The 27,050-nt window shown below is 40.3% G+C and overlaps 1 protein-coding gene across 1 annotated transcript in view; it reads right to left on the bottom strand.

The window, feature by feature from the left end:
* The window catches only part of serinc5 (serine incorporator 5), a 79,299-nt gene that overhangs the window by 38,015 nt on the left and 14,234 nt on the right, over window positions 1–27,050 (bottom strand). Inside the window, exon 2 of the mRNA XM_060835667.1 lies at window positions 111–278. Within this exon, the coding sequence (XP_060691650.1) occupies window positions 111–278 (168 nt within the window). The remainder of the gene's footprint in view (window positions 1–110; window positions 279–27,050) is intronic.

Raw genomic sequence — 27,050 nt, 5'->3', positions numbered from 1 at the left:
TTGGAGATGAAGGTGATTGCAGACACTGACGGTATCAGCACAGTGGCAAATTATAGCAGAGCATAGAACCACCTTAAAAGACATACTTACTTGTATGATTCACTACTTACATGTGTCTTCAGCATGTCACTCACACTTGGTGATAACATGAGAAAGCAGACAATGGTTCCTAGAATGTGGTAGAGGGTGTACATGACTCGAGTACTTGTGGAGGTTTTAATATTTGGGCAGCAGCTGCAGCACAGAGAGCAGTCGCTGGAGCCACAGCAGCAGGCCAGCTGAGGGTAGAAACGGAAAAGAAAGTTTTTAATAACTTATTGAAAAAAGTTGCAAATCCCCACCAGGGATTGGTTTAGCTCAGTGAGCTGAATGGCTGGTTTGCAACATAGTGTGACAGCAATATGGGTTCAATTCCCACAATGGCTGGAGGTCACAATGAACAGCTTCTTCCCTTACCTTAATGACCCCCAGGTTAAACCACCACTAGTCATCTCTCCTGAATGACAGAACAGCCTATGGTCTCTGGTAAGATTATGACAATTTTACCTTATCACCCACTGTTTCCTCTTCATTGAAGCATCTGATTTTCATTTCTGCTTTCAACCTCATGATAATTAGGCTCTATATTTGTTCTCTATCACTTCTCTTATCCCTCTGGTTTTCTCAATGGTTTGTAAACAACTGTAAATTACCAACTATATTTATGGCCTAATTTGCAATCATCAGGCATGCCAGCAGCTTCTCTTATTCTGGAAACTTTGCAATCTTTTAAGTTGGACCCAAACGCTTTGTAAAATCCTTCCACTGCAAACCGGAGTCTTGCTCAGGCTTCACTGCTCTATACAATCTATCAATATCAATTCCTTCACTTCAGCAAATTCTACAAGAGTCTGACTTTTTCTTCATCAAATGTCTAAACTTCTAAACATGACTGTCTTAACAGAATTGAAATCACAAGACTGTTTACCTGAAAAAGTGTCAAATAAACCTCCAACACGTCCCCTACTAAAACACTACAATAAGATTATAATAAAATTTATCTTGGCCTTGTAACTTTGTATTATTTGAGAAAATTATTACCAAGTATATGTCAACTCCTTCCGCATTGAATTTAACCACTCAGCAAAGAATCTTTGTCAAATCAAAACCAGGAACTTGTCGGCACATCTTGCTTCTTCTCCATTTTTATAATCAAATTCTTTCAAGGTTCCCTTCTCATTATAATTCAATCCTTTTCATTCCATGGTCTTGGCAATTCTAATTCATATACATTTTGTTTTTGCTTTTGCATCCTCAAAGGTCACGTCTCCTCAATTCCTTTTCTTTCTATTCCTTTGAAATTCTATTTCAAGTTATTTTATTTACAACTGGATCCAGGCTAACAACCTGCGTTTTATTTATGATTTGGAGATGCCGGTGTTGGACTGGGGTTGCGACAACACCTGATGAAGTAGCAGCACTCCGAAAGCTAGTACTTCCAATTAAACTTGTTGGACTATAACCTGGTGTTGTGTGATTTTTAGCGTTTTATTTAGATTCCGTTTCCCTTCCTCAATGTTGAGTCAATATTTCAATAACTCGCTTTGCATCTATTTTAAAGATTTATTTCAAACTTCTCTGCTACCATGTACAAATTAAGGTTGGTTAACTGTGGTAAAACAATTGTGATGTTTTCTTTGAAGGAACATGCAAAACTTAACAATGCTAATCTTCCAATATAGCACAGAAACACAGAAAATGGGAGCTGGAATTAGCTAGTTGGCCCATTCCAACTGCTCTACCATTCAACTTGATCATAGTTAAATCTTCCAACTCAATACCCTGTTCCTGCTTTTCCCCCATGCCTTTTGTTTCCTTCAGTCTCAAGAACTATATCAAACTTCTTCATAAAAACATTAAATATTTTGGTCTTAACAAACCCACATGCATACATACGTTTGTGGGTGAATTTGTCCTTGCGGAGTTACATTGTGCTTTGCTCAAAAACTGCACGAATCCATGTAAACTTCTACTAATTCATTTTTTAGATTAGAATCAGTCTGAACATTATGGCACAGACAGCAGCACACAGAGGGTTAACACCTTCAACACATTATCTGGGCTGTCACTAATTGTTAAAGTTAACCTGAGAATGTAACATTTTAAAAACATTTTGTGATTTACATATGAAAAAAGTGAAATTAAAATGGTCATTCTAACAGATGAGAGACTTAACAATAAGGGTCTTTTTCAGTTACATCATACTGTAAACTTTGGCTATAAATTCTGTGTCTTACAATTGTGTCCCCCACAACCACCTGATGAAAGAGCAGCGCTCCGAAAGCTAGTGCTTCCAATTAAACCTATTGGACGATAACCTGGTGTTGTGTGGTTTTTAACCAAGAAACATTATAATATTAAATCAGCCCTTATCAACCACGTCTTGGACCTGAAAAGATCAATTGCTTGTTAAATACCTTTTAACTGAGCAATTATCCCTTTAAACATTTCCATGAAATTGTATGAATGAATAAAACTCATACCAGCAAATCATAAATACATCTCACATCCCAGCTGCAGTAATCAGTTTAATATCCTTTACTCTTTTATTAAGTATAGGAACAATTTTTTTAAACTTATTTAGAACATATAGATCTAGCATTTTTACTAATATTTATTAACTTAAAAGGCATAAGGACTAACACCTCCTAATTATGTCAGCAGACCAGAGCGATGTCCCATCAGAAGTAGCAGCCAGCACTTAGCACATGTTTTAACCCATCTCCTGTCTCCCAGGACAGAAGCCCCTCAAACCTTTGTGTGTAAAAAAAAAAGTAACAGCATAGTAATGGAACTTTAATACATGTAAGAACTGTGTATAAAGGGGATCTTGATAAGAATTGCTTTTCGGGATTCTATTGCTGCCTCGACCTTGTGCTGTGATTGCTGAAAAAAAGAGGCTATTTTCGCCACACACCAATTCCGGTCATTATTTGAACACAATCCCACAGATGGATACCATTTCTATTTCAAATAATCATCCAATGCCCTCTTGAATCTGTTAGCATCACATTTCCAGGTAGTGCATTTCATACCGTAATCACTCACCTGTATGATAAGGTTTCTTTTAACCCCCACATTAATCTTGCTTCATTGGCACGTAATTTTAAATCCATGCCCACTTATTTCTTTTGCTTTTACAAGCAGGAATAGTTTCTCCTTATCTACTCTACCCATCTCCCTCATGATTTTGAAAATCTCTATCAACTCTCCTCTTAGTTTTCTGTTCTCCAAGGGAAATGGTCCCAACTGTAACATAAGCTCAAAGTGTTGACTAAACACTATTTGCTCAGGTAATTTAGTCTCTAAACTACAGAAATATCCCCTAGTTAAGTTCAAAATTCTCTCTCCGCAGTTATATTTTACTTTGGCCTTTAAATGGATACTTCAATCTTCAGTAATCAGTCCACATCTATTTCAGCCCCTTATGGCTTTGAATGCCTTTTCCAGGCAGATAACTTCTAATCCCTGAATTGATTTTCAAGGTGAGGGCTACACTGAAGCTTCCTAGCCTTAGCTGATGCTAGGCAAAAGTTTACAAATTATTGTAAACTTGGCTGCTTAAATCTCTTCTCTCCTACCCTCTGCATAGTGAATAATAAAAGACATCCCCATCTCTCCCAAAGACTATTGCAGACTGCCCCTGAAGCCCTTTAGTACATCTTCACAAAACCCTGCACGCCAATTTACAATGGCTTTCTAGGTCTGGTTTCCCAAGCTCAAAAACTGAACATTAATCACATCAACCCTGTATTTAGGTGGAAATGCTGATGATCTATCTCCCAAATCCATTCCACCTTGGATGAAATAAACAGCTTAAAACCTGACATGTCCACCACCTCCCTGCAAATCCTGGAATCTATGGACCAGTTCTTCCATTGAGTTGTAAATTGGTGGGCTGGCTTTAATTTGTGAATCTGTACCTCTTTGACTAGTCTCGAGTTTATACAGCATGTGGTGTCACGTTGGCAAGGCTACGAGTTTCAACCTCTCAAAAAAGGTACAAATAGTTTGAAGTTGTGAACAAGAAAATGTTTAAAAGGTCAAAAATTTGCAGGGCAAGTTTAAATTAAGTTTACCCAGTAAACAATTGTATGTGTTTGTGGTTTCTGGCATCCAGCCAATATTCATCCTCCAATCAAACATTGGGGGAAGAAATAAATTTGTTGGTCATCCAAACCTCATTAAAGTACGAGCTTTTGCAAACTGACTTCTACACTTGCTTCCATAGCAAGACACATTCCACCTCAAAGTCGCTTTGAGACAGCTGCAAGAAATGCGATAGTGTGCAATAGAAATATAAGCATTTCTTCAAAGAAAAACTACAATACAGTGTCAAGAGTTAGAGAAGCATTGATAGCCATTTTGCCAAACCATAGCCTACTGCTTGAAGTCAGAAATAAACGAAAGTCCAACATGGAATGGAGTGACAAATGGTAAAAATAACATCATGCTTATAAAAGCTTCAAAATATTACACAATCAAAACGTAAATACAGGATAGTAAGCATTTTATCGCCATTTTATCGAGGATGGGGCGGGGAGGGGGTTGCAGCTCTACACTGCAAATCGCCCCTCACTATATTCACTAAATCAAGTGACTGGTGGATAGATTATGAATTGATTACAACGATTGTTTCTACAAATTTTAAACTCTAATATCAAGAAAGAAATCTTCACTCCGATTTAAAAATGCCCCGGGAAGGAGGAGTGTAGTGATAATATCACTGGCATCTAGATTATAGTGGTGCTGGAAAAGCACAGCAAGTCAGGCAGCATCTTAGGAGCAGGAAAATCGATGTTTTGAGCAAAAGCCCTTCATCAGGACTCTTGCCTGATTTTCCTGCTCCTGACTGGCTGTGCTTTTCCAGCACTATTCTAATCTAGACTCTAGTTTCCAGTATTTGCAGTCCTTGTTTTTACCTATAATATCACTGGATCAGCTTTGGGCACACTGAATTCAAAAGATCATCATTCGCCAATTAAAAATTTGCAATTAAAAACTAGTCTAAGGGTGACCGAAACCATTATCGAATACCAAGAAAACCTATCTAGTTTACCAGTGCCTTTTAAGGAAGGAAATCTGCAGTCATAACTTTGTCAGAGCTATGCAACTCCAGATCCACAGCTATCTGGTTAGCCAAGGGCAATAAAGGCTGGCCTAGCCAGTGTTGCCCACATTCAATGAATAAATTACAAATAAAATGTCAGTACAGCAGTTGGAAATGTGTAATCACTATCTCCCTCCTCCTGTGAGTCTCACACTAGTTCGTTCTTCCAAATCGCCTAATATTTTATCAAACAACAACAACAGATGAGGAGTTCTAGGCTTGGAATACTTGATGACTAGAAATGTAGTCAAGATTAGAGTGGTGCTGGAGAATTACAGCAGGGTCAGGCAGCATCCAAGGAGCAGGAAAAGAAATGTAGCCCATTTTAGATCACATGGCCATGTGGAAGTAGGGAAGGATCTGTACACCATTTGGAAAATTCTGTGTTCAAACCTGCACATAAATATAAGCTTACACCCAGTATAGAAAAATAAAAGACACTTCAGAAGGGAACAAAGCAAAATCATTTTTGGTGTGTGCAAGCATGCAGTAGCAATAATCGATGGGGAGACCATTTATTTTTACTCACTGCTTACCTCTATTTCCATATTTTCTACATTCACATCAAGTGTTTGTTATTTCAATAACTTGCTCATGGAAGAAACACACTTCCTTTTGAAATACCTTGTGTAAAAAGGAGGTTTATTTAAGCACGCAGTTGCATTAATTAAACTTTCCACTTCCTGACCCGCCACTGCACAGCAGGTCAGTGTCCAGTCACAGACCAGAGTGGTTGGGTGACAGGGTACAGTGTGGGTTTTGGTATTGATGAATCTGCATAGCAGCTTAATAGTTTATATTTGATTTTCCACTCTTTTTCCATGTTTCCACATTAAATATACTGCTAAGCGCAAAGGGGAAGAACATTATTTTAAACTGTACTTTTATCGTATCCCATTACAACCTTTTATAGACAAGTAACTAGAAGAGGATAATAAAGCCATTGGTGTTATTTAAACTGGCCTATCTAGGTATAGTCATCATTACTGCTAACAATGAGAGAAGAGGACATGGCACTGCATCGACTTATACTAGTCCCTATTAACAATGCACTAAACAAGAAATCCTGCTGTGCAGTGGTAATGTCCTTACCTCTGAGTCAGGAGACTTTGCTTCAAGTCCCACCTGCTTCAGAGGAAAGAACATCTCGGAATAGGTTGAATAGAAAATATCTAGAACAAGCACAAATATTTAACTTGAGACATACTTACCTAACACTGGGTTTCAACACAATTCTCACAACATGTTTGCACGTGTATCGTGTGTTTAAAATAGCAAAATGAAGCTAGTTGCTTTGCAGAGGTATTATCAGATAAAATTTCACTCAGCCACAGTGTTATTTGTGCAGATGACAACAAGCTTGTCCAGAAGTAGCTTGCAAAGAAATTTAAGAGCAGTTGAGAAGCAGAGTTGTAGGGAGGGAATTCCAGAACTTTGCACATAGGTGGCTAAAGGCATGGTTACCACTTGTAAAAAGAACTGGGGCACAAGGGGCCAGAGAAGTGCAGAGATTGCAGAGGGTTTAATAGATGTTTTGTTATCAGTGATAACACTTCCTTATGAGGCTTGATGTCAAATTTTATTCCATCATATGCCTCTTAATTGCCTTGGAAAATTTTATTACATTAAATTGTGAGGTATGCTGATATTAGTTGCAGGACTGAAGGAGGTTACATGGACAGGGAGGAAGAGGCACCTCATTTGTCGTCCTGATCGCCTCAGGGTAATCAGTCAATAGCTCGGCTCCCCCCTCCACTTATATTTTCTGGCATTTGTCAAATATCAAGATTTTTGTTCCCGTTAAAAGCTTCCTGTTTAGATCACAAATCCAGGTAGTTTGGTCAGGATTCAAATATCTCTTCGGAAGACTCATGACCTTCCTATAACACATTTGCCAATTTATTTTAGCTAGTTCTGTTTTTAATGCCCTCATAATTCCCCTGACTTCAATTTTACAACAGTCTCAAGACTCACTCCCTCTAATCAAACTGGATGTAAAATTCAATCCTGTCATGGTCTCTTCTAACTTGGAGCACCTTCACTATGAGATCAACTAATCCTTCGTACAGTATCAAGTTTAATACAATCTGGTCTCTAAAATACTCTCCCAAAAACATGTTATGAACTCAGTAAAAAGTTACCTTTGCCTATCTGACTTTCCCAGTTGACACATTGATTACCCACGTCTCCCACGGTTATCACAGTGCCTTCCTGACAAGCTCTCCACTTCTTCCTTTATGCCCCATCTCACAGTAAAAGGGGGTGGGGGTGGGGAAAGAAGGGAAATACTTCAGTGGAGTCATCCTTGTTGGGTTGTGGGAGGTGACACGTTTGGGAACGGTGGCTTTAATTACATTATTAATCAATTAGACTAGAGTTTAAACAGAGTACCAATATTGGAGTAAGGAGCAAATTTCTAGCCCAGGTTTCCAACAAACAGAAAATGAGAGATTCATTCACAGGGAGTCCCAAACAACCAAAATCAGCCTGTCAAATGTTTAAACTTCTTGGACATCAGATGGTTCCCAATGCACCACAGTCATAGAGTTATACAGCAGAGGAACAGACCTTTCAGTCCAACCATCCCATTCCCAAACTAAACTAGTCTCACCTGCCCACACTTGGCCCAAATCCCACCAAACATTTCTTATTCATGCACTTATCTAAAAATCTTTTAAATGTTCTAACTACCCGCATTCACCATTTCCTCTAGAAGTTAATTTACACACAAACAACTCATTAAAAAATTGCCCCTCGTGTCTTTTTTAAAATAAGTCTCCGCCTTTATAAAATCCCACCCATTGGGACATACCTTCTGAAAAGCTGAAGCCCCGGTACAGATTCCCAAGAATCATCATGCTAATTGCAGCATCAATCCTTATTCCTTATTGCTGAACTACCTCTTTCATTATGCCATATTACCCAGCTACACCTCCTCGTCATTGCCACACACAACACACTATTCGCTTAAGGTCTATGTAATAATCCCTGAGCAGTCTTGTCAAATATCTTTTGGACAACGTGTGAAGACATTCCCCAGCCACCTTGTTAGTGGCCTCAAAACTGGTCAGACATAGTCGAACTTTCACCAAAACAATGCCAATTTTCTTTGATAAATTCAAATTATTTCAAATAATCAGTGACTCAATCACTGATGTTCGGTTCCAGGAACCTATGCACAACTTCTATTAAGTTGACAGGTCTGTAGCTATTTAGTTTCTACTTAAGTTTTTAAAGAAGTTCATGCCCATAAACTGGTGAGGTCGTGCGAACAAAACACATTCTAATCTTGATATGGTGTACTTTTACATGAGGCAGTAAGCAACAGCAGGTGTTCACACTCGAGACAGCAGACAAAGAAAAAGGCGGAGACTTCCCTTCTGATGAGTTTGTGAGAAAGCCTTGGAAGCAGCAGGGTGGAATATATGCAGAGGCTTAAACAAAACGTGTTTCGTTTTGCTGGGTTATAGGTTTCCCATGCATAACAAAAATTGGTAGAAGATGATAACAATCATATACAAGAATAGGCTTCATCAGAAATGTTTCTGTCTACACTTAATGATCCAGACTAGAAGCAAGGATAAACTGCCTCTAAACCCGATCACTGTAGCTGAAGAGCATTTATGATCCAGCACAGTGATTTCTATTTTAAATGCTATAACAAGGCACTCCTGAAGTTGAACTTAAGCCATTGTAATTTTAACTGACTTAAATATTCCCCTTGACATTGAGACAATAATTGCCAAATGAAATGAATAAAGCATTCACAAAGAACCACCTTTATAATGTACCCTGACTCTGCCAGGAGACGCTTAGAGTTCAATCACTGAGTAGTTCTACAAATGCACATTGAACTGCTTGTTATGTTACTGGATAAATAACTTGAAAATAATAAAAATTGAGTTGTGACCAGATACCATGAGACAGAGCCGACACTAATTCCATTCCACTTATGAAAAAGCAATAATTACTTCATTAATATTTCACAGAATTGTGTCAGTTGTGAGATATTGTGCTATAAGACAGTTTTATAGGTTATCTTTATTAACTCACTTACCAGCTCGCTATGTTCGTTAATATTGGGTTCTCATTCATTCATAACCCTTTACTAAGCTATAATTTACTATAAGGGTAAAAAATGAGGTCTGCAGATGCTGGAGATCACAGTTGAAAATGTGTTGCTGGTTAAAGCACAGCAGGTCAGGCAGCATCCAAGGAATAGGAAATTCGACGTTTCGGGCATAAGCCCTTCATCAGGAATCCTGATGAAGGGCTTATGCCCGAAACGTCGAATTTCCTATTCCTTGGATGCTGCCTGACCTGCTGTGCTTTAACCAGCAACACATTTTCAACTATAATTTAGTATAACATGGTTTCATTCGTAAAACCATGGTTCTGTAGTATATTATACCATTCAAATTTTTAAACAACGCCTTCAAACCCATTTCTGTATTTTCACACCCTTATCAGCCCTTGCTACAAGCATGTTTACTTCTGAATAAGTGTACAGAACAATACCATCCCTATCAAGTCTCCATGAAACATTATAATATTAATCAGCCCTTATGAACCATCCCCTGGACCGGAATAGATTTCTCAATTAGTAGCAAGTACCTACCTTTTAACTGGACCATTATCTCTTTAAGAAACTGACAAAACAGCATTTCCATGAAATTGCACGAATGAATGAAACTCATACAGTTAAATAGTAAATAAATCTCACAACCCAGCTGCAGTAATCAGCTTAATATCCTTTATTCTTTTGTTAAGTACATGTTGAATTTCTAACTTTCACCCATGCAACAGAATAACAGTGACATTTTAATATATGTAAGAACTGTATTTTGGGATTCTGTTGCCACCTCAAACTTGTGCTGGGATTGCTGAATAAAAGAGGTTATTTTCGCCACTCTCAGATTCCGGTGTTCTTTGAACACAATCTCACACAGTCCACGAACAAATAATATCTCCTATCCGGGAAAACACACAAAGACTTAAAGACATCCTTTCTTTGCTCTGTTTCAATGTAGGATATCCTTCAGCGTCAGCAAATATAGTAAAAGAAAGGATTCCAACTCTTACTTACAACTGGAACTGGTCCCAAGCAAGCTTAGCAATTTGCCAAAAAATGAAAAGGGCTTTTGAACGGCAAAAGAAATACAGGCAATTAATCTGTGATTTATTTTCAACCAAACCCAAAAATTATGGGAGTGCAAAAATGAAAATAGCTGGATAACATCAGCAGGTTCCCCTCATGTTATCGGGGGTACTTGGTTTCATTTGCGGCTTGTTGCACACATACAGGTCATGATTTGGATGGCAGCTCCATGCAAATGTCCACAGTCCCAATCACAACCAATTGACAATGTGGTGGATGATGAGGTAATCAACAAGAGAAGATGGTTCCATCTCTATTTCCACCTTTCAACATGGTAGAATTCAGGCCATGAAGGAAACAGTTACAGATAAAGTGCTTCAATCAACTTCACTGAGCCATGCCCGACTGGACAAGTCTACTTGACCTCCTCCTGAAATGCATTCAATCTTGCAGCTCAGTGGTGAATGAAGGGAAACTGATCTAAAAATCGAGTCTTTCCTGTTTGTCCCTCACACCTGCGACACCTAGACCAGAGAGGACTCCATGCATGGCCTAAAAGTCATTCAGGAAGCCAAAAGTTATTATGGAATATGCAATGGTCAGGCAACACTTCAGGCAATAGCAATGGTCACCAGTTCATTGGCTTGGTCATATCACGGATGCATCAAATTGACAAGGGGTCCTTTGGACTCTGGCCAGACACATTTCATGCTGTATGTAGCGCGTTACAGATATTTTCCAATTAGCCTGCTCAGACACATCATGACACTCCTCTGGGGCAAAGTGGACTTGGCCTTTTGCCTCAGAGGTAGGGACTCTACCACTCCAGCACAAGACCTCCATGCAGTACAACCCACCTACCTAAATAAGTGAGAGAATGCCGTGTTTTAAAAACATTACAACCTGTAGTGTTTTAACTGGTAAAGGACAGCAACAAAAGAAAAACTAATTTTATTACTATCAACCTACATGTTTGAAGTTTTGTGTTTCTTATCTTTACTCTACAGATCTTATTTTAAACTAAAAGCTTTAATTAAGTCTGATATTCCATAAGAGCGTTGATGACAGATTTGTGGGCCCAATAGCTTTTATTGGTGCAACTTTGCTGGATGAGAGTTTAGTTAATCTTAGAAGCATTTAATTCCTCAAGGTAGGATTTGATAGAGGGTTTCCGTAAAGCAACTGCTGCTCAGAGTTGCTGACTGTAAAACTATCAGCATTCGCTGCACATGTTTTATAACAATAGACTAAACAACTCATTAAATCAAGGAAAATCTATACTTTGTAATCTCCCTTAAAAAGCAAGAAAATCTTAAATTCTGTTTCAGTTTGAAGGGGTCAAATCTTTCTGTGCTGATACAGGAAACTAGCTCCAGAAGACTTCTAAACAAGTTCCATCTTGTCCCTGCCGATGTGCAGCATGGGGCAGGGCTTTATTAGATCTATTTTGATCTGTATAACATTGTGCAGTTTTTCAGACTTAATTTTTCTTTGGTTTGCTATTTACAATCATCATTCGGTCAGCCAAGGCGAACATCTAAATGCATTCTTGAGCTGAAGAGTCTCCAAACCAAGCCACTGAGAAATCCAAAACAGTAGAATATCTACTTGCCTAGAATTTCCTATTTGTACTCATCTTAAATCGGAGGGGTTACATAGGGATTACTGACAGCCGAAGTTCTGTAATGTACATGGATTCTGATAGATTTTACCAGCGCATTCTATGAAGCTAATGAGACAGATATAGAGCAATAAGGAAGCCATTTGATCCATCATGCTGTCACCAGTTCTTTGACAGAATCATTCAATTAGATGCATTTTCTTTTCCTTCTTGAAATATACTGTACGTCCTATTCATATTTGCAATGTATTGAATCTACTTCTACAGTCATTCCAGATAATGTTTTTAAATCATAATAACTTTCATCGCATAATAAATGAAAGAACAAATTGCATTTTCTCTTTGGTCCTTTCAATCTGCTTTTTCTGGTTCCGGATCCATCTACCAGTGCAAATAGTTTCTTCTCATCGATTCCATATAAGCATCACATAATTTCTGATCACCCTTATTAAATCTCCTCTTAGCTTGGATTCCCTTCGACCCTCTGAAGAGTAACCCACCGAGATTCGTTTATCTCTGACTAAGGCACCTAACCCTATGGGCAATTTAGCATGGCCAATTCACCTGACTTGCATATCTTTTGGATTGTGGGAGGAAACTGGAGCACCCATGCAGACACTGGGAGAATGTCTGTCTGTGTGGAGTTTGCACAATCATCTGACGCGGGAATTGAATCCAGGAAAGTTAGTTGTCGCTGCATGGAGGAGATCAATTCACTACAATGTCTGTTATAAACGTGTGTTTCTTTCATTTATCTAAGCAGGCCATTGACTTTTATTGGCAAAGTGGCCAATTCTGTTCAAGTGCTTCATCCTTGCTGATTTCATTAGAATATTAACTTGAGATCATTCTGGAATGTAAAGTGAGAAGAATGTCATTCTCAAAGTGAAAAGAATCCTGCCTGTTGAGGATTCCTACTGTCTGGTCAATCATCTGCAGCATTATTAACTATTGGCAGCGCAAAGCATTTGCTTCACGGTTAAGAGTACAGGCAGGGCAGGTCACACAGCTCCTTATGTCCACAGTTACTCGGTTTAAAAATACAAAAGTCTGCCTTTTTAGGCAAGTTGACTATTGTCCACTGCTTGATGTGGAAGCTGTAGTTTATCACAGCCACTGAAACACTAAGGATTTGTAGCATTTAAACATTTAAAGCAGAGAAAAAGCATTTCAGCTTCAAAACTTTCATTCTGCATAAAATTTGTTCCCAACCCAGTCTCTGCATAATGTCCCTGGAAAGGCAGGCAGAGGTTTTCACTTCTTTATTGCCTTCTGCCAACTACACTTTGGATTTAGAAGACACTAATGATAGTAGTCCATTCAGCAAGTGCTAAACTACTACTTTGAAGCTAAAAAGGCTAAGCAATTTCCTGTGGGGTGGGGGGGGGGGGGGGGGGGGAGAGGGAGAGAGAGAGGGAGAGAGAGAGACTGGAGAGAGAGAGAGACTGGAGAGAGAGAGAGACTGGAGAGAGAGAGAGAGAGACTGGAGAGAGAGAGAGAGAGACTGGAGAGAGAGAGAGAGAGAGGGAGAGAGAGAGAGAGAGAGAGAGATTATGACCAATTCCCATCATTTTAAAGTACACTTCAGAAAAAAAACTTTGAACTGGTTGCCACTTTAGAGCTGTTGCAAAAACTTGTTCTGGATAACTTGAGATTAGTTTGGTTAAGTTTGACATGGCTAGGTTTCTAATAAAGGATTGTTGGCTGCTGCATGGATATTAATGCCTGTATCCAATGATTTTAAAAACTGATTTTGTTTCACGTTGCTATCTACAGACTCTTTCAAAGACAAAATCTTGAATAAGTGCTACGTGTTACTCTGTGGTGGAGAAGCCCCATTGGTTTTTTTTCTACCAAGGGGTGAGGCTGTGTCTCATTCAAGCATTTCTACAGAAAGAGAACACGACAGAAGGCTTCTTGTGCACTGGCAGCTGTGCAGAAAAACTTTCCATAGAATTTGGCTCCCACGATAAGTAAAATAAAGTGCTGTTTATGAGTCAAATCTCTGGAAAGATTTACAGAAGATCTACACAGAAGGGAAGACTCAATGAAGTCATCCTGTCCAGAGGGAATACACACAGAAAATTAACTGGATCCAGTTTTCTTAATAAATGCATAATTTTCTCCAACACTTGACATAATACTTTTCATTTCCACATCTTACTTTATGCATCAGTAATAGCTCTTGTACTGAGAATATTAAAGACAGCTATAAAAGGTCAGTGGAGGGGTCTGATCAAATGACTGGAAAGAGAGACAAAGTCACAGCAACCACAAATGCAAACCCAACCTTGTAATTACTAAACAATGAATTCAATTTGTGACTTTCATTTAAAGCAGAGTTCTTGACTGCTACAATAGTCCATTTTTAGCACCATCAGTTAGCAGCTCCATCATCTGAATTTAATACCTGGAACCTTCCATGAACCAAAATCACCTTTAAAAAGGGAAATGCTAACTAAGAACAACCACCGTGATCACTTGACTGGGTTGAGCCAGGCTTCATGAAATCTTCAGTAAACAAAATGCGGTCTGAACTGAAACTAATGCTTTCTTCAAATCCAAATCTCTTGTTTGATTTACATCTTTCTGCAAATGTCACTTATCGGGATGAAAAGGCTCACCTGCAGATTATCTAGCTAAATAAATGAAGCCAGACATAAGAATACAAAAATGAACCACATGTCAGGCAGCTGCTTTTGGGCTGAGATGAAAGAGAAAAATGATGGATTTGAAACAGAGTGCTTAGTCTTTCCCTTTCCTGGGTTTTTTTCTGTCTGATTCTCTCAAAAAAAATAACATTTAGTGACAAAGAAACATTCACTCACCAAGAATCCAAAAATTAACCTGGAACATTTTACTGAGCATACAAGTTATCAATTAAAATGACCACAGTCTTGGATTAAGTTTAATACTTCAAGGCTCCATGGATTTTTTAAACAGCATATTCTTGACACTTTACTGTCACGCTCCTCGTTTAAAAATCTCATGAGTGTGTTGATGATGCTTTACTGTCTTATTCTTGGGGTTAGTAGGTAATAAAATTCCTCTCTCTTCTGTTCGGGGAAATATTAATCGGCTCCCTCATTTTTGAACTAGTAAGCTATGTTTTAATTGTTAAAAATAATTGAAAATTTTTGTTGTGACCAACTGAAGAGGTCAGCCATTATTTTAATTGTTGAGTGTATCCTGATCTATGGATGGCAAGGTTTGCTCAGAGAAATTGATACTTTCAGACATATCCATATACCATTTGGTACATTTTCCAAATTCAACTTCCTGCGTAGTTATGGTCTCACTGAAAACATGTGTATTTGGACCAGACTAAAGTAATAGAAGTTTATCTTCAGATTAGATTACTTACAGTGTGGAAACAGGCCCTTCGGCCCAACAAGTCCACACCGACCCGCCGAAGCGCAACCCACCCATACCCCTACATTTACCCCTTACCTAACACTACGGACAATTTAGCATGGCCAATTCACCTGACCCGCACATCTTTGGACTGTGGGAGGAAACCGGAGCACCCGGAGGAAACCCACGCAGACACGGGGAGAACGTGCAAACTCCACACAGTCAGTCGCCTGAGGCGGGAATTGAACCCAGGTCCCTGGCGCTGTGAGGCAGCAGTGCTAACCACTGTGCCACCTTGCGGCCCTAAAACTGCCACTTACATATCCAATTTCCCATTCCTGCATCCTGAGCACTAGTTTTTCTCATTTTCTATGAAAAGCAGCATCCTGGCCAACAAAGGGTTACAAATCAGGACTCACACCATGATAGTTCTATGGGCAAGGTGAGGGTGTAGCAAAGTACCGGCACTAATTTCAGGGAATTTAAAAAAAAACTTTAAATGAAGTATATTGAACTTCAGTGAATTTCAGTCATAATTATAATTGATTACTTTATTGACCAAAGCAATGATTCAAAAAAATATTTGTCCCTTTCAAAATTGGCTCTTTTAGTTGAATAAATATTACACTACATGTTTTGATTTAAAAACTATATGAACATTCAAGAGTAACAACTTATTTATAGAGTCAATAGGAGTATTTACTCTTACTTACTTATAATTTAAAAAAAACTACAGAAGTAAGGTGTGTCAGCCATCACACTAGCTTTCACCAACATAGAAACATTGACTGTTTGGGACACATTATTCAGCAGCAAAACATCTTGGCACTAATACACATTTGAAAAACAGACTTTGCCCTCAGGATAATGTGGTTTAACTTCTGAAATAGAAATTACTGGCTAAAGTCAACAAGTCTGGCAGGGTTTGTGGGGGGAAAGCAGAGTTAACACTTCAATTCCGTTGACCCTTCAGAATATATGTTGCCAGACCTGCTGAGCCTCTCCAGCAATTTTTTTTGTTCAGTTCTCCAGCATCCACAGTTCTTTGTTCTATTCATGCTTTTACTTCTAGGCTTCATATTACTGTGAGGAGGTGCAGAAGTTTAAAAGGCAAGTTTCCCAAAGCATTATCTTCTTTTTAGGTAAGCCATTTTAATTGATGGGTCACGTTGTGTTGTGGGGGCTGGCTGGAGAAGTTTAGTGAAAGGTCAATCTTTTCACATGCATTAGCGAAGAAGCGAACAAAAAACTGAAACTCAACAACCATGAGCATCATTTGCGTATTGAAGGTCAATGACTGAGGTAGTAACGATTTTGGTTTTGGATTGAATGTGCTGACGGTTGAACTCTTTTTGTCCAATTTATTATCTCCATGCCTGTCGGCAGCTTTCAGAAGTGGGATGCACTACTACTGCAAGGAAAATGGAGAAATATACAGGTTCATTCCTCACTACGCTGGGCTGTGGTTAAGTCGTACTGGTGAGGATCATGGTTTACATGTCGTTGTGAAGTAGCTGAAGGTAATAACAAATTTCTGAAGGCAGCCAAGTTTAAGGAGGATACTTCGCAAAGCCTTCATGATTGGACAGAGTTAAAGGCTTTCAAAAAGATTGAGAATCATGAGAGAAGTGCAATGAAACCCATCTCAATACTGAGACTGTTTTGCACAATGTTTATGCTTTTCACAAACAGGGTGATAAAATTCTCAGTAAGCTGTGACAAAATGATAATTATCAGTCATTACTGACTGTTAAATGCCTTGTTAACTCTGCAACACCGTAACAACATTCAGACTTCCATCTCAAACAATTGCAGAATTGGAAAACTCGACAAAGAAATCAGAGCGGGGACCTGGATTCAGTTTATCACTTGTTCTTAATGACCTCCACGTTGGAAACCAAAGGCCAACATGGCACACAACATGGACACAGAATGCACACATCTCACATTTGTAGACATTGACATCCAACACATGCCAAAACTGTAAGAACCCTCATGGTACATTGGCAAACCCATTTCAGGACTCTCTGCTCTTCAATGATTTCCCAACAATTATCATTGTAACACTGCACTCAAGAGCACAAACCCAGCTCAGAGACTGCAGCAGGCGGAATCTCCAGGCACTTCCCTTGCTGTCAAAATGCCTTTGTGTCTGTACTGAAGGAAAAGGTGGCAGGTACAATTCTGTGTGTACACCTCAGAACTAATCTTTGTATTATGTTGTATGCAAACTGGCATAATCTTTCACTGAAAATTAACCCAATACCCAACAATCCAAACCTCTTCAATCTCCAAGATGGATCATGTTACAAATTATAATCAAAAAGAGGAAAATTTTCCAATAAATAAAGACACTCTCGAGATGGTTAGGGGCATGTGACTGGGATTTCATAGCAACTACAGAGACATGGCTCAGGGATGGACAGGACTGGCAACTTAAATGCTACAGGAAGGATAGAAAGTGGGGGGGGGGGGGGGGAAGACAGATGGGGAAGTGGCATTTTTGATAAAGGATAGCATTGTGGCTGTATTAAGGGAGGATATTCCTGGGAATACATCCAGAGAAGTTATTTGGATGGAATTGAGAAATAGGAATGGGCTGATTAACTTATTGGAATTGTGCTATACACACCTCAATTGTCAGCTGGAAATTGAGCAACAAATTTGTAAGGAGATCTTAGCTATCTGTAAGAATAATAGTGATGGTAGGGGATTTTAACTTTCCAAACATAGATTGGAATGTCACAGTGTTAAATGTCTCAATGGACAGGAATTTGTTAAGTGTGTACAAGAACATTTTCTGATTCAGTATGTGGATGTACTTACTAGAGAAGATGCAAAACTTGGTGTACTTTTGGAAAGTAAGGAAGGGTAGATGACTGAGGTGTCAGTGGGGGAGCACTTTGGAGCCAGCAACTATAATTCTCTTAGTTTTATAACAGTGATGGAAAAGAAGAGACAGGATCTAAAAGTTAAAGTTCTAAATTTGAGAAAGGCCAGTTTGCCAGTACTAGGCAAGAACTTTCAAAAGTTTGTTTGGGTGCAGATGTTCACAGGTAAAGGGACAGCTGGAAAATGGGAAGCCTTCAGAAAGGAGATAACGAGAGTGCAGAGACAGTATATTCCTGTTAGAGTGAAAGGCAAGGCTGGTAGGTATAGGGAATGTTGAATGACTAGAGAAATGGAGGTTTTGGTTAAGAAAAAGAACAGCGCATATTACAGGTATGGACAGCAGACAGCAAGTGAATCCTTAGAAGTGTATAAAGGAAGTAGGAGTATACTTAAGAGGGAAATTAGGAGAGCAAAAAGGGTACATAAGGTGGCTTTGGCAAATAGGGTTAAGAAGAATCCAAAGGAATATTATAAATACACTTGGGACAAAGGGGTAACTAGGGAGAGATAAAGACCTCTCAAAAGATCAGCAAGGCAGCCTTTGTGTGGAACCAAAGGAGATGGGGAAGATACTAAATTTGCATCAGGGTTTTCTGTGGAGAAGGACTTGAAAGATACAGAATGTGGGAAAAAGATGGTGACATCTTGAAAAATGTCCAATTTAGAGGTGGTGGTGCTGGATGTCTTGAAATGCATAAAAGGTAGATAAATCTCCAGGACCTCATTCAGTGTGCCCTAGAACGCTGTTGGAAACTAGGGAAGTGATTGCTGGGCTCCTTGTTCAGATATTTGTATCATCAATAGTCACAGGTGAGGTGCCAGAAGACTGGAGGTTGGCTAACGTGGTGCAACTATTTAGGAAATGTGGCAAGGACAACTCAGGGAACTATAGACCGGTGAGCCCAACGTTAATGGTGGGCAATTGTTGGAGGGAATCCTGAGGGACAAGATTTACATGTATTTGGATAGGCAAGAATGATTAGGGATAGTCAACATGCATAGGAAATTATGTCTCAATTACTTGATTCAGATTTTTGAAGAAATAACGAGGAGTATTGATGAGGGAAAGTGGTGGACTTGATCTATGTAGACTTTAGTAAGGCATTTGACAAGGTTCCTCGTGGTAGACCGGTTAGCATGATTAGGTCATATAGAGTAGAGAGAGAACTAGCCATGTGGATACAGATTTGGCTTAAAGGTAGAAGACAGAGGGTGGTGGTGGAGGGTTGTTTTTCAGATTGGAGGCCTCTGACCAGTCTGGAGTGCCACAAGGATTGGTGCTGGGTACACTTTTTTTCATCATTTACATAAAACGATTTGGATGTGAACACAGGAGGTTTGTTGGTAAGTTTGCAGATGACACCAAAATTGGAGATGTAGTGGACAGAGTAAAATGGGATCTTGATCAGATGGGCCAATGGGCTGAGAAGTGGCATATGGAGTTTTGATTTAGATAAATGTGAGGTGCTGAATTTTGGAAAGACAAATCAGGGCAGGACCTATACACTTAATGGTAAGGTCCTGGGGAGTGTTACTGAACAAAAAGACCTTGGAGGGCATATTTATAGTTGCTTAGGAGTGAAGCCTCAGGTGGATAGGATAGTGAAGAAGGCGTTTGGTTTCCTTACTGGTCAGAACATTGAGTACAGGAGTTGAGAGGTCACCTTGCAGCTGTACAGGACATTGGTTAGGTCTCTATTGGAATATTGTGTACAATTCTGGTCTCCCTCATATGGGAAGGATGTTGTGAAACTTGAAAATGTTCAGAAAAGATTTACAAAGATGTTGCCAGGGTTGGAGAAACTGGCAACAGGAAGAGGTTGAATAGGCTAGGGCTGTTTTCCCTGGAGCGTCGGGGGCAGAGGGGTGACTTTATAGAGGTTTATAAACTCATGAGGGGCATCAATAGGGTAAATAGACAAAGTCTTTTCCCTGGGGTGGGGTGGGGGGAAAGAGTCTTTTTCCTAGGTTGGGGGACACCAGAACTAGAGGACATAGGTTTAGGATGAGAGAAAAATGATTTAAAAGGGACCTAAGGGGCAATCTTTTTCACGCAATGGATGATGCATGTATGGAATGTGATGTCAAAGGAACTGGTGGAGGCTAGTACAATTACGACATTTAGAAAGGCATCTGGATGGGTACATGAGTAGGAAGGGTTTATAGGGATATGGGCCAAGTGCTGGCAAATGGGACTAGATTAATTTAGGATATCTGGCTGGCATGAATGAGTTAGACCGAAGAGTCTGTTTCCATGCTGTACATTTAACATGTTGGGATCTGAACTCAGTTGGGAGGTCCTTGCTCTGTGTTGTTGTGGTTAGGTTTGGATTGTATAGCTAAGTTTTAAATTGATTGTAGGAGGCACTGTTCAATTTTCCGAACGGGTGTTGATAGAATTCATAAAAGCATCAAAAGGTTACAGCATAGAAGGAGGCCATTCAGCCCATCATTCTATGGGCATTGTAAATCGATATAAACACAATAAACCCCTCAAGTAAACACAGCAACATAGCAACTAGGAGCAGGAGTGATCCATTCAGCCCTTTGCAGCCAACCCCACCATTCAATCAGATCACAGCTGACCTTCTCTTCACAGCACTTTCTTGCACTATCCTCATATCCCTTAAATATTTTTAAAAACAATTTATAATCATGCACAGTAACATTGACATTAGTCAAACACGTAGTGTAAATCTGAAGCAAATTACTGCAAATGCTGGAATCTATACTGAAAACAGGAAATGCAGTGAGAATGGACAAACTATTGTTTTGAGTCTAGGTGAGTCTACATCAAAGCTCTAATGAAGAGTCATTTAGACTTGAAACATTAGTTTACTCTCTCTCCATGGATGTTGTCAGACCCACTGTGATTACCAGCATTTCTTGATTTCAGTGCAAATCAGGATCTCTGCCTCTACCCCAAAAAGCTGTTAAGGTGCATATTTCAACACAAAGATTGATATTTTTGTTATACAGGAATACTAAGAGTTACAAAGCTAATGCAAGTGAATCTGTTAAGATACTGACCAGTCATAATCTAATTGAATGTCAGCTACACTCAATAGGTGGAATGATCTACTTCTGTTACTACATTATCCTCTTAATTTGGATGTTTACTAAAGTAAAATGACTCAACCATGCGCCTACCTTTAGATTTTACATTTACAATAACAGGCCAGACATTACTCCAAGAAACAGTAATGTAATGGAAATGGAAATGAAACCTGATAGTTATGAGTGCAGCTACAGTTAAACGTGTAAACCTGAAAGTTGCTATGCAGCACACACTATTCTTGCATAATTTTGTGAAGTCAGCATTGTTCAGCACATTTAAAATAGGTGCTTCGAACAAGGTTCCAGGGCACACACAACAGATACAATCTCACCAGAAAAGCTGTTAGACTTATCAATTTCAGTCTACATACTCTAAAGGCCTAGGTAAATATTAAGACAGCTAATTAAACTGAAAGCTATATTTCACAAGTGTGGAATTTCTTTCCTTCAGTTAATTGTTAGGAATAAATGCTAAATTACTTTACTTGCCCCTTATTTTCTATTGTCAAATGAATATTTTTTTCTCTATCTTTATTCCCTTTTCTGTGCCTACTTTGATAGACAATTCAATATTCTATACTTCATGGGTTCACGTGCTCTTTATTGTCAATTCTCTGATTGGATTGTTTAATTTCTTCCTCTGTTAAACACAGGTCTCTGATGCCCACGTGGAGCATTGTAACCTTTGAATGCCTAACATGCAGCAGTCCAGTACAAAAACTCAAGGACATTAAACAAGCGAAAACAAGTCTCAAAAAAAAAAGCAAGTCCAAACCAAACCCCAATTACAGTAAACACTTTCTCAAAACATGTTACTTCTTTTAAACTTCAAAGCTTCAACTTTAAACATCGGCTCAGTGGGGCGGCACTGCTGCCTCACAGCACCAAGGATCTGGATTTGATTCCAACCTCCGCAATTGTCTGTATGGAGTTTGCACATTCTTCCTGTGTCTGCATGGGTTTCCTCCAGATGCTTTGGTTTCTTCCCACAGTCCAAAGATGTGTGGGTTAGGTGGATTGGATTGGCTGTGGGAATTGTAGGGATGGGGTGAGGGAGTGGGTCTGGGTGAGATGCTCTTCGGAAGGTTGCTGTGGACTCAATGGGCTGAATGGCCTGCTTCCACACTGTAAGCATTCGAAGATACTATTCTGGGGTGTCTGTGTCCAAAGCTACCAATATATATAAAAACGAGCATTAAAAGGAGCAAAATTTAAATAACCAAAAAAGTCAAATATGACTAAAAGAAAAAGTACTAAAAACTCACACCCTAACAATTAACAGTACACACAATCATTATTTGTATATTTTAGTGATATGTGAAATACTCTCATCAGTTTATAATAAAAGAAATCTTCTAAACAAATGACCTATTTAGAGGTCAATGCAGGCTCGAGCAAGAAAGCATCCAAGGAGCAGGTGAATCGACGTTTTGGGCATGAGCCCTTCTTCAGGAATGAGGCAAGTATGCCAAGCAGGCTAAGATAAAAGGTAGGGAGGAGGGACTTGGGGGAGGGACGTTGGGAATATGATAGGTGGAAGGAGGTTAGGGTGAGGGTGATAAGGTGAGGATGATAGGTTGGAGTGGGGGTAGGGGCGGAGAGGTTAGGAAGAAGATTGCAGGTTAGGAAGGTGGTGCTGCATTTGAGGGTTGGGACTGAGACAAGGTGGGGGGAGGGGAAAATGAGGAAACTGGAGAAAGCAGAATTCATCCTTCGTGGTTGGAGGGTTCCTAAGCGGAAGATGAGGCGCTCTTCCTCCAGCTGTCGTGTTGCTATGGTCTGGCGATGGAGGAGTTCAAGGACCTGCATGTCCTTGGTGGAACCCAACCACCCCGTGGCTCAACACTTCAACTCCCCCTCCCACTCCACCAAGGACATGCAGGTCCATGGACTCCTCCATTGCCAGACCATAGCATCATGACAGCTGGAGGAAGAGCGCCTCATCTTCCGCTTAGGAACCCTCCAACCACAAGGGATGAACTCAGATTTCTCATTTCCCCAGTTTCCTCATTTCCCCTCCCCCCACCTTGTCTCAGTCAAATCCCTCTGACTCAGCACTACCTTCTAACCTGCAATCTTCTTCCTGACCTCTCAGTCCTCAGCCCCCACCCCCACTCCGGCCTATCATCCTCACCTTAACCTCCTTCCACTTAACGCATTTCCAACGTCCCTCCCCCAAGTCCCTCCTCCCTACCTTTTATCTTAGCCTGCTTGGCACACACTCCTCATTCCTGAAAAAGGGCTCATGCCCAAAACGTCGAATCTCCTGCTCCTTGGATGCTGCCTGACCTGCTGCGCTTTTCCAGCAACACATTTTCAGCTCTGATCTCCAGCATCTGCAGTCCTCACTTTCTCCTAGCAGACTCGAGCAACCCAAGATCAGACTTCAGAAACTCTCAGGAGCTGAAATCTGGTTATTTCCAACCAGGTCAGAAATGGGAATATATTGAAGTAGTACAGCAATATTTTGACAAGGAAGGAGAGAAGAGAAAAGAAAGGAAAAGCTGGAATAAGTGCTAAAGCCCCATGGAAATGAAACAATCTGGGCAGCACGGTGGCATAATGGTTAGCACTGCTGCCTCACAGCGTCAGAGACCCGGGTTCAATTCCCACCTCAGGCGACTGACTGTGTGGAGTTTGCACATTCTCCCCATGTCTGTGTGGGTTTCCTCCCACAGTCCAAAAATGTGCAGGTTAGGTGAATTGGCCATGATAAATTGCCCGTAGTGTTAGGTGAAGGGGTATATGTAGGGGAATGGCTTCGGCGGGTCAGTGTGGACTTGTTGGGCCGAAGGGCTTGTTTCCACACTAAGTAATCTTATCTAGAAAACTTATAACAGCAATGATGACAGCTGGCAATGAAAACTTTACCATCAAATCATCCAATTGGTAAGGTCACAACAGGTAACAGTGTTGACATGGAGGAGATATATTTCATGGTATTACTAACCTTCTAAAGAAAGGGAGATGGATCAAGTTAAAACTTACTGACTATTCCAAGTTTTTAAATGCATCAAATAAAGAGCACAGAAATAGACATTCCCAACTGGTCCATGCTGCTGTTAATGTTCCACAAATGTCTCCTCCCGCAATATCAGATTACATTCTATTTCATTCTTTCTTGTTTACATGTCTACTTTGAATATTACAGAATGGTGGAGCACAGAAGGCAGCCATTCGCCATGTAATTGCTCAGCCAGCTTTTCTAATTAGCAAACAAGTTAGTCCTTATCTGTCCCTATACTGTAGTTCTGCAAATTTTTCAAGTGTACACATACATGCACAATTCCACTTTGCAAGTCAGTCTTGAATCTGCTTACTCCACCCTTTAAAGGCAAAGCTATTTGCCCCAACCACTCCATGTGACAAGTTCAATATTCTAATCATGTTTGAAGTCTCTTCTGAACTCTCCTAGTGTTTACTAGCAACAAATGAATTTGAATTAAAAGCAAAAAAATTAGTAAATTAGTACTAAAACCAATCTCAAGTATTAGGTCACTTGAATTAAGAGACATTCAATTAAGGGACCAACTTGAAAGTAGACTGGATATAGTTGCCAGCATATTCCTGATGTTTTTAATAAGATCGCGAGTGTGGTGGTGGAAAAGCACAGCAGGTCAGGCAGCATCTGAGGAGCAGGAGAATCGACGTTTCCGGCATAAGCCCTTCATTCCTGAAGACTAACGCTGCTTTATCTGACAGTTAATAAATAGGTTTTATCACAAGCTTCATAGCCAAGTACAACATACCATTTCACAGCAACAATGACCACAGAGTAATTTGACAATTAAATTCATTCGAAAAGTCTTTGCTTTTGAATCACAGCCCCTAACCAGCTTCCAAAACCCAATGTAAAAGTTTTGCTTTGCTGTTGTTAATTTTGCTTCTTCCTCTTTCCCTGAAAGTGTGAACTCCTTGCTCAGGCATGGAGCTCCCCAGATGCTTAACAGCCTGCTGTCTACTATCCCAACTGTTAATTTTGTTTTCATTAACAAGGAACAAAGTATTACCTACAACAGCCAACAAAACATGGAAACAATTCAATCTGCAAGATCCAGGACGGAACCTGTGGTCCCAATAATAATTTAATATGCAAAATGTGACATTTAAAGATTTTAGCGATGCAATTGTATCAAAGTCATCCCTCTAACGAGGAACAGGATTCTTATTGCATGCCGATAGTATCCAGACACAAAAGCCACAAAAATGTTTTATAGCATTTGGTAGCAATGGTGTCTCACTGCATTCCTCTAGCAGTAAAATTTATTTGGGGGTGGGGTGGGGGTAGAAGGGATAAGGCTAGTTGTGGGAAAAAAAGGCTTGAAGGAGGCCTATTGAAAACTGACAACACTCTAGCACGTGAACAGTCTGAAGACAGCAGTATTTTCTTGATCAATAACACAGAATGATTTGCAAATATATTCAAAAATAACACATGACTATACAAGCCACAAGTCCTGGTCAACAGGAACCAGACACCTTAGGATAACCACAGTAATCTGTCTGTTATTGTTATTCGCCATACCTATTGAATATGGGCATTGCTGGCAAAGCCAACATTTTATGCCTAACGTTATGCCATCAGGGGATAGTTGTGAGCTACATTTTAAAACTGCTGCAGACTGTACATGAAGGTATTCCGAATGCTTTTTAGGAATTGATGGGGTCAAAGACGCCGAGGGAATGTAGTGCTGGAAAAGCACATCAAGTCAGGCAGCATCCAAGGAGCAGGAGAATCGATGTCTCGGGTATAAACCCTTCATCAGGAATGAGGTTTGTGGGGCCAAGAGGGCTGAAAGATAAATGGGAAGTGGGTGCGGATGGGGGTAAGGTAGCTGGGAATGTAATAAGTAGATTAAAAGTGGGGTTGAAAATGATCGGTCAGAGAAGAGGGTGGAGTGGCTAGGTGGGAAGGAAGATGAGCAGGTCAAGGGGGTGGTGTCGAATTGGAGGCTTGGGACTGGGATAAGGTGAGGGGGAGGGAAATGAGGAAACTGGTGAAATCCACATTGATCCAGTGTGGTTGCAGGGTCCCAAGACGGAGCATGAGGCATTCTTCCTCCAGGCATAGGACGGTTAATGTTTGGCGATGGAGGAGGCCCAGGACCTGCATGTCCTTGACAGAGTGGGAGGGGGAGTTAAAGCTGGACTCTGCAAGATGGCGGCGATTCTGTAGAACTGCTGTGGACAGCTCTGCCTAACAGCCAAGGCATACTGGTGTTTTTTGCCATCCCTGGCCAACTTATGTGGTGGAATTATTAGTTTAAAACCTTACAGAACATATATATGTGTTAATATTTGGGAGTGGGAAGGATGCCAAAGGGAAAAGGAGCAAATAACCAGCAGCAGGGAGGACACTCCCCTGTAGCACCTACCACACCAGAGTCTGCAGCAACAGCAGCCTCTCCTGAACCCCCCGGGGACCTGACAGACTCACAGGAATTGGCTGCAGCGATGGAGAGACTTACCTTGAAAGCTGCGGCTGCGGTTGAGGAGATCTGTGGGGAGACTCATGCCTAGGTCCTACCTGTCGCATCCATGCTGCAGAAGCATGAGCAGGAGATCCAGGGCTGCGGGGAGGGGCTGGAGGAGGTGGAGGGTTGAACTAAGGCTTCGGAAGCTGTGATGGAGTCCTCATCTCTCGTTCCAGCACCTGGATCCGATTGGGTGCGGGCATTGTGAGACCATATCGACGAGCTCGATTTTCGAGGTCGGAAAATAAATCTCCAAATTGTCAAGCTCCCTGAAGGTGAGCAGCCAATGAGCTTCTTTGAAAGCTGGCTGCCGAAGCTTTTGGGCCTTCCCATCGAGTCCAGCAGGCTACAGATTGAAAGGGCTTATTGAGTTACAAAGGCCCAGTGCAGCACCCCCGCTCAGTC

This window comes from Hemiscyllium ocellatum, chromosome 2 (genome assembly GCF_020745735.1).
Source record: "Hemiscyllium ocellatum isolate sHemOce1 chromosome 2, sHemOce1.pat.X.cur, whole genome shotgun sequence".
NCBI lineage: Eukaryota > Metazoa > Chordata > Chondrichthyes > Orectolobiformes > Hemiscylliidae > Hemiscyllium > Hemiscyllium ocellatum.
Note: the sequence above shows the minus strand (reverse complement) of the source record. Positions and strands in the feature narration are given on the sequence as shown.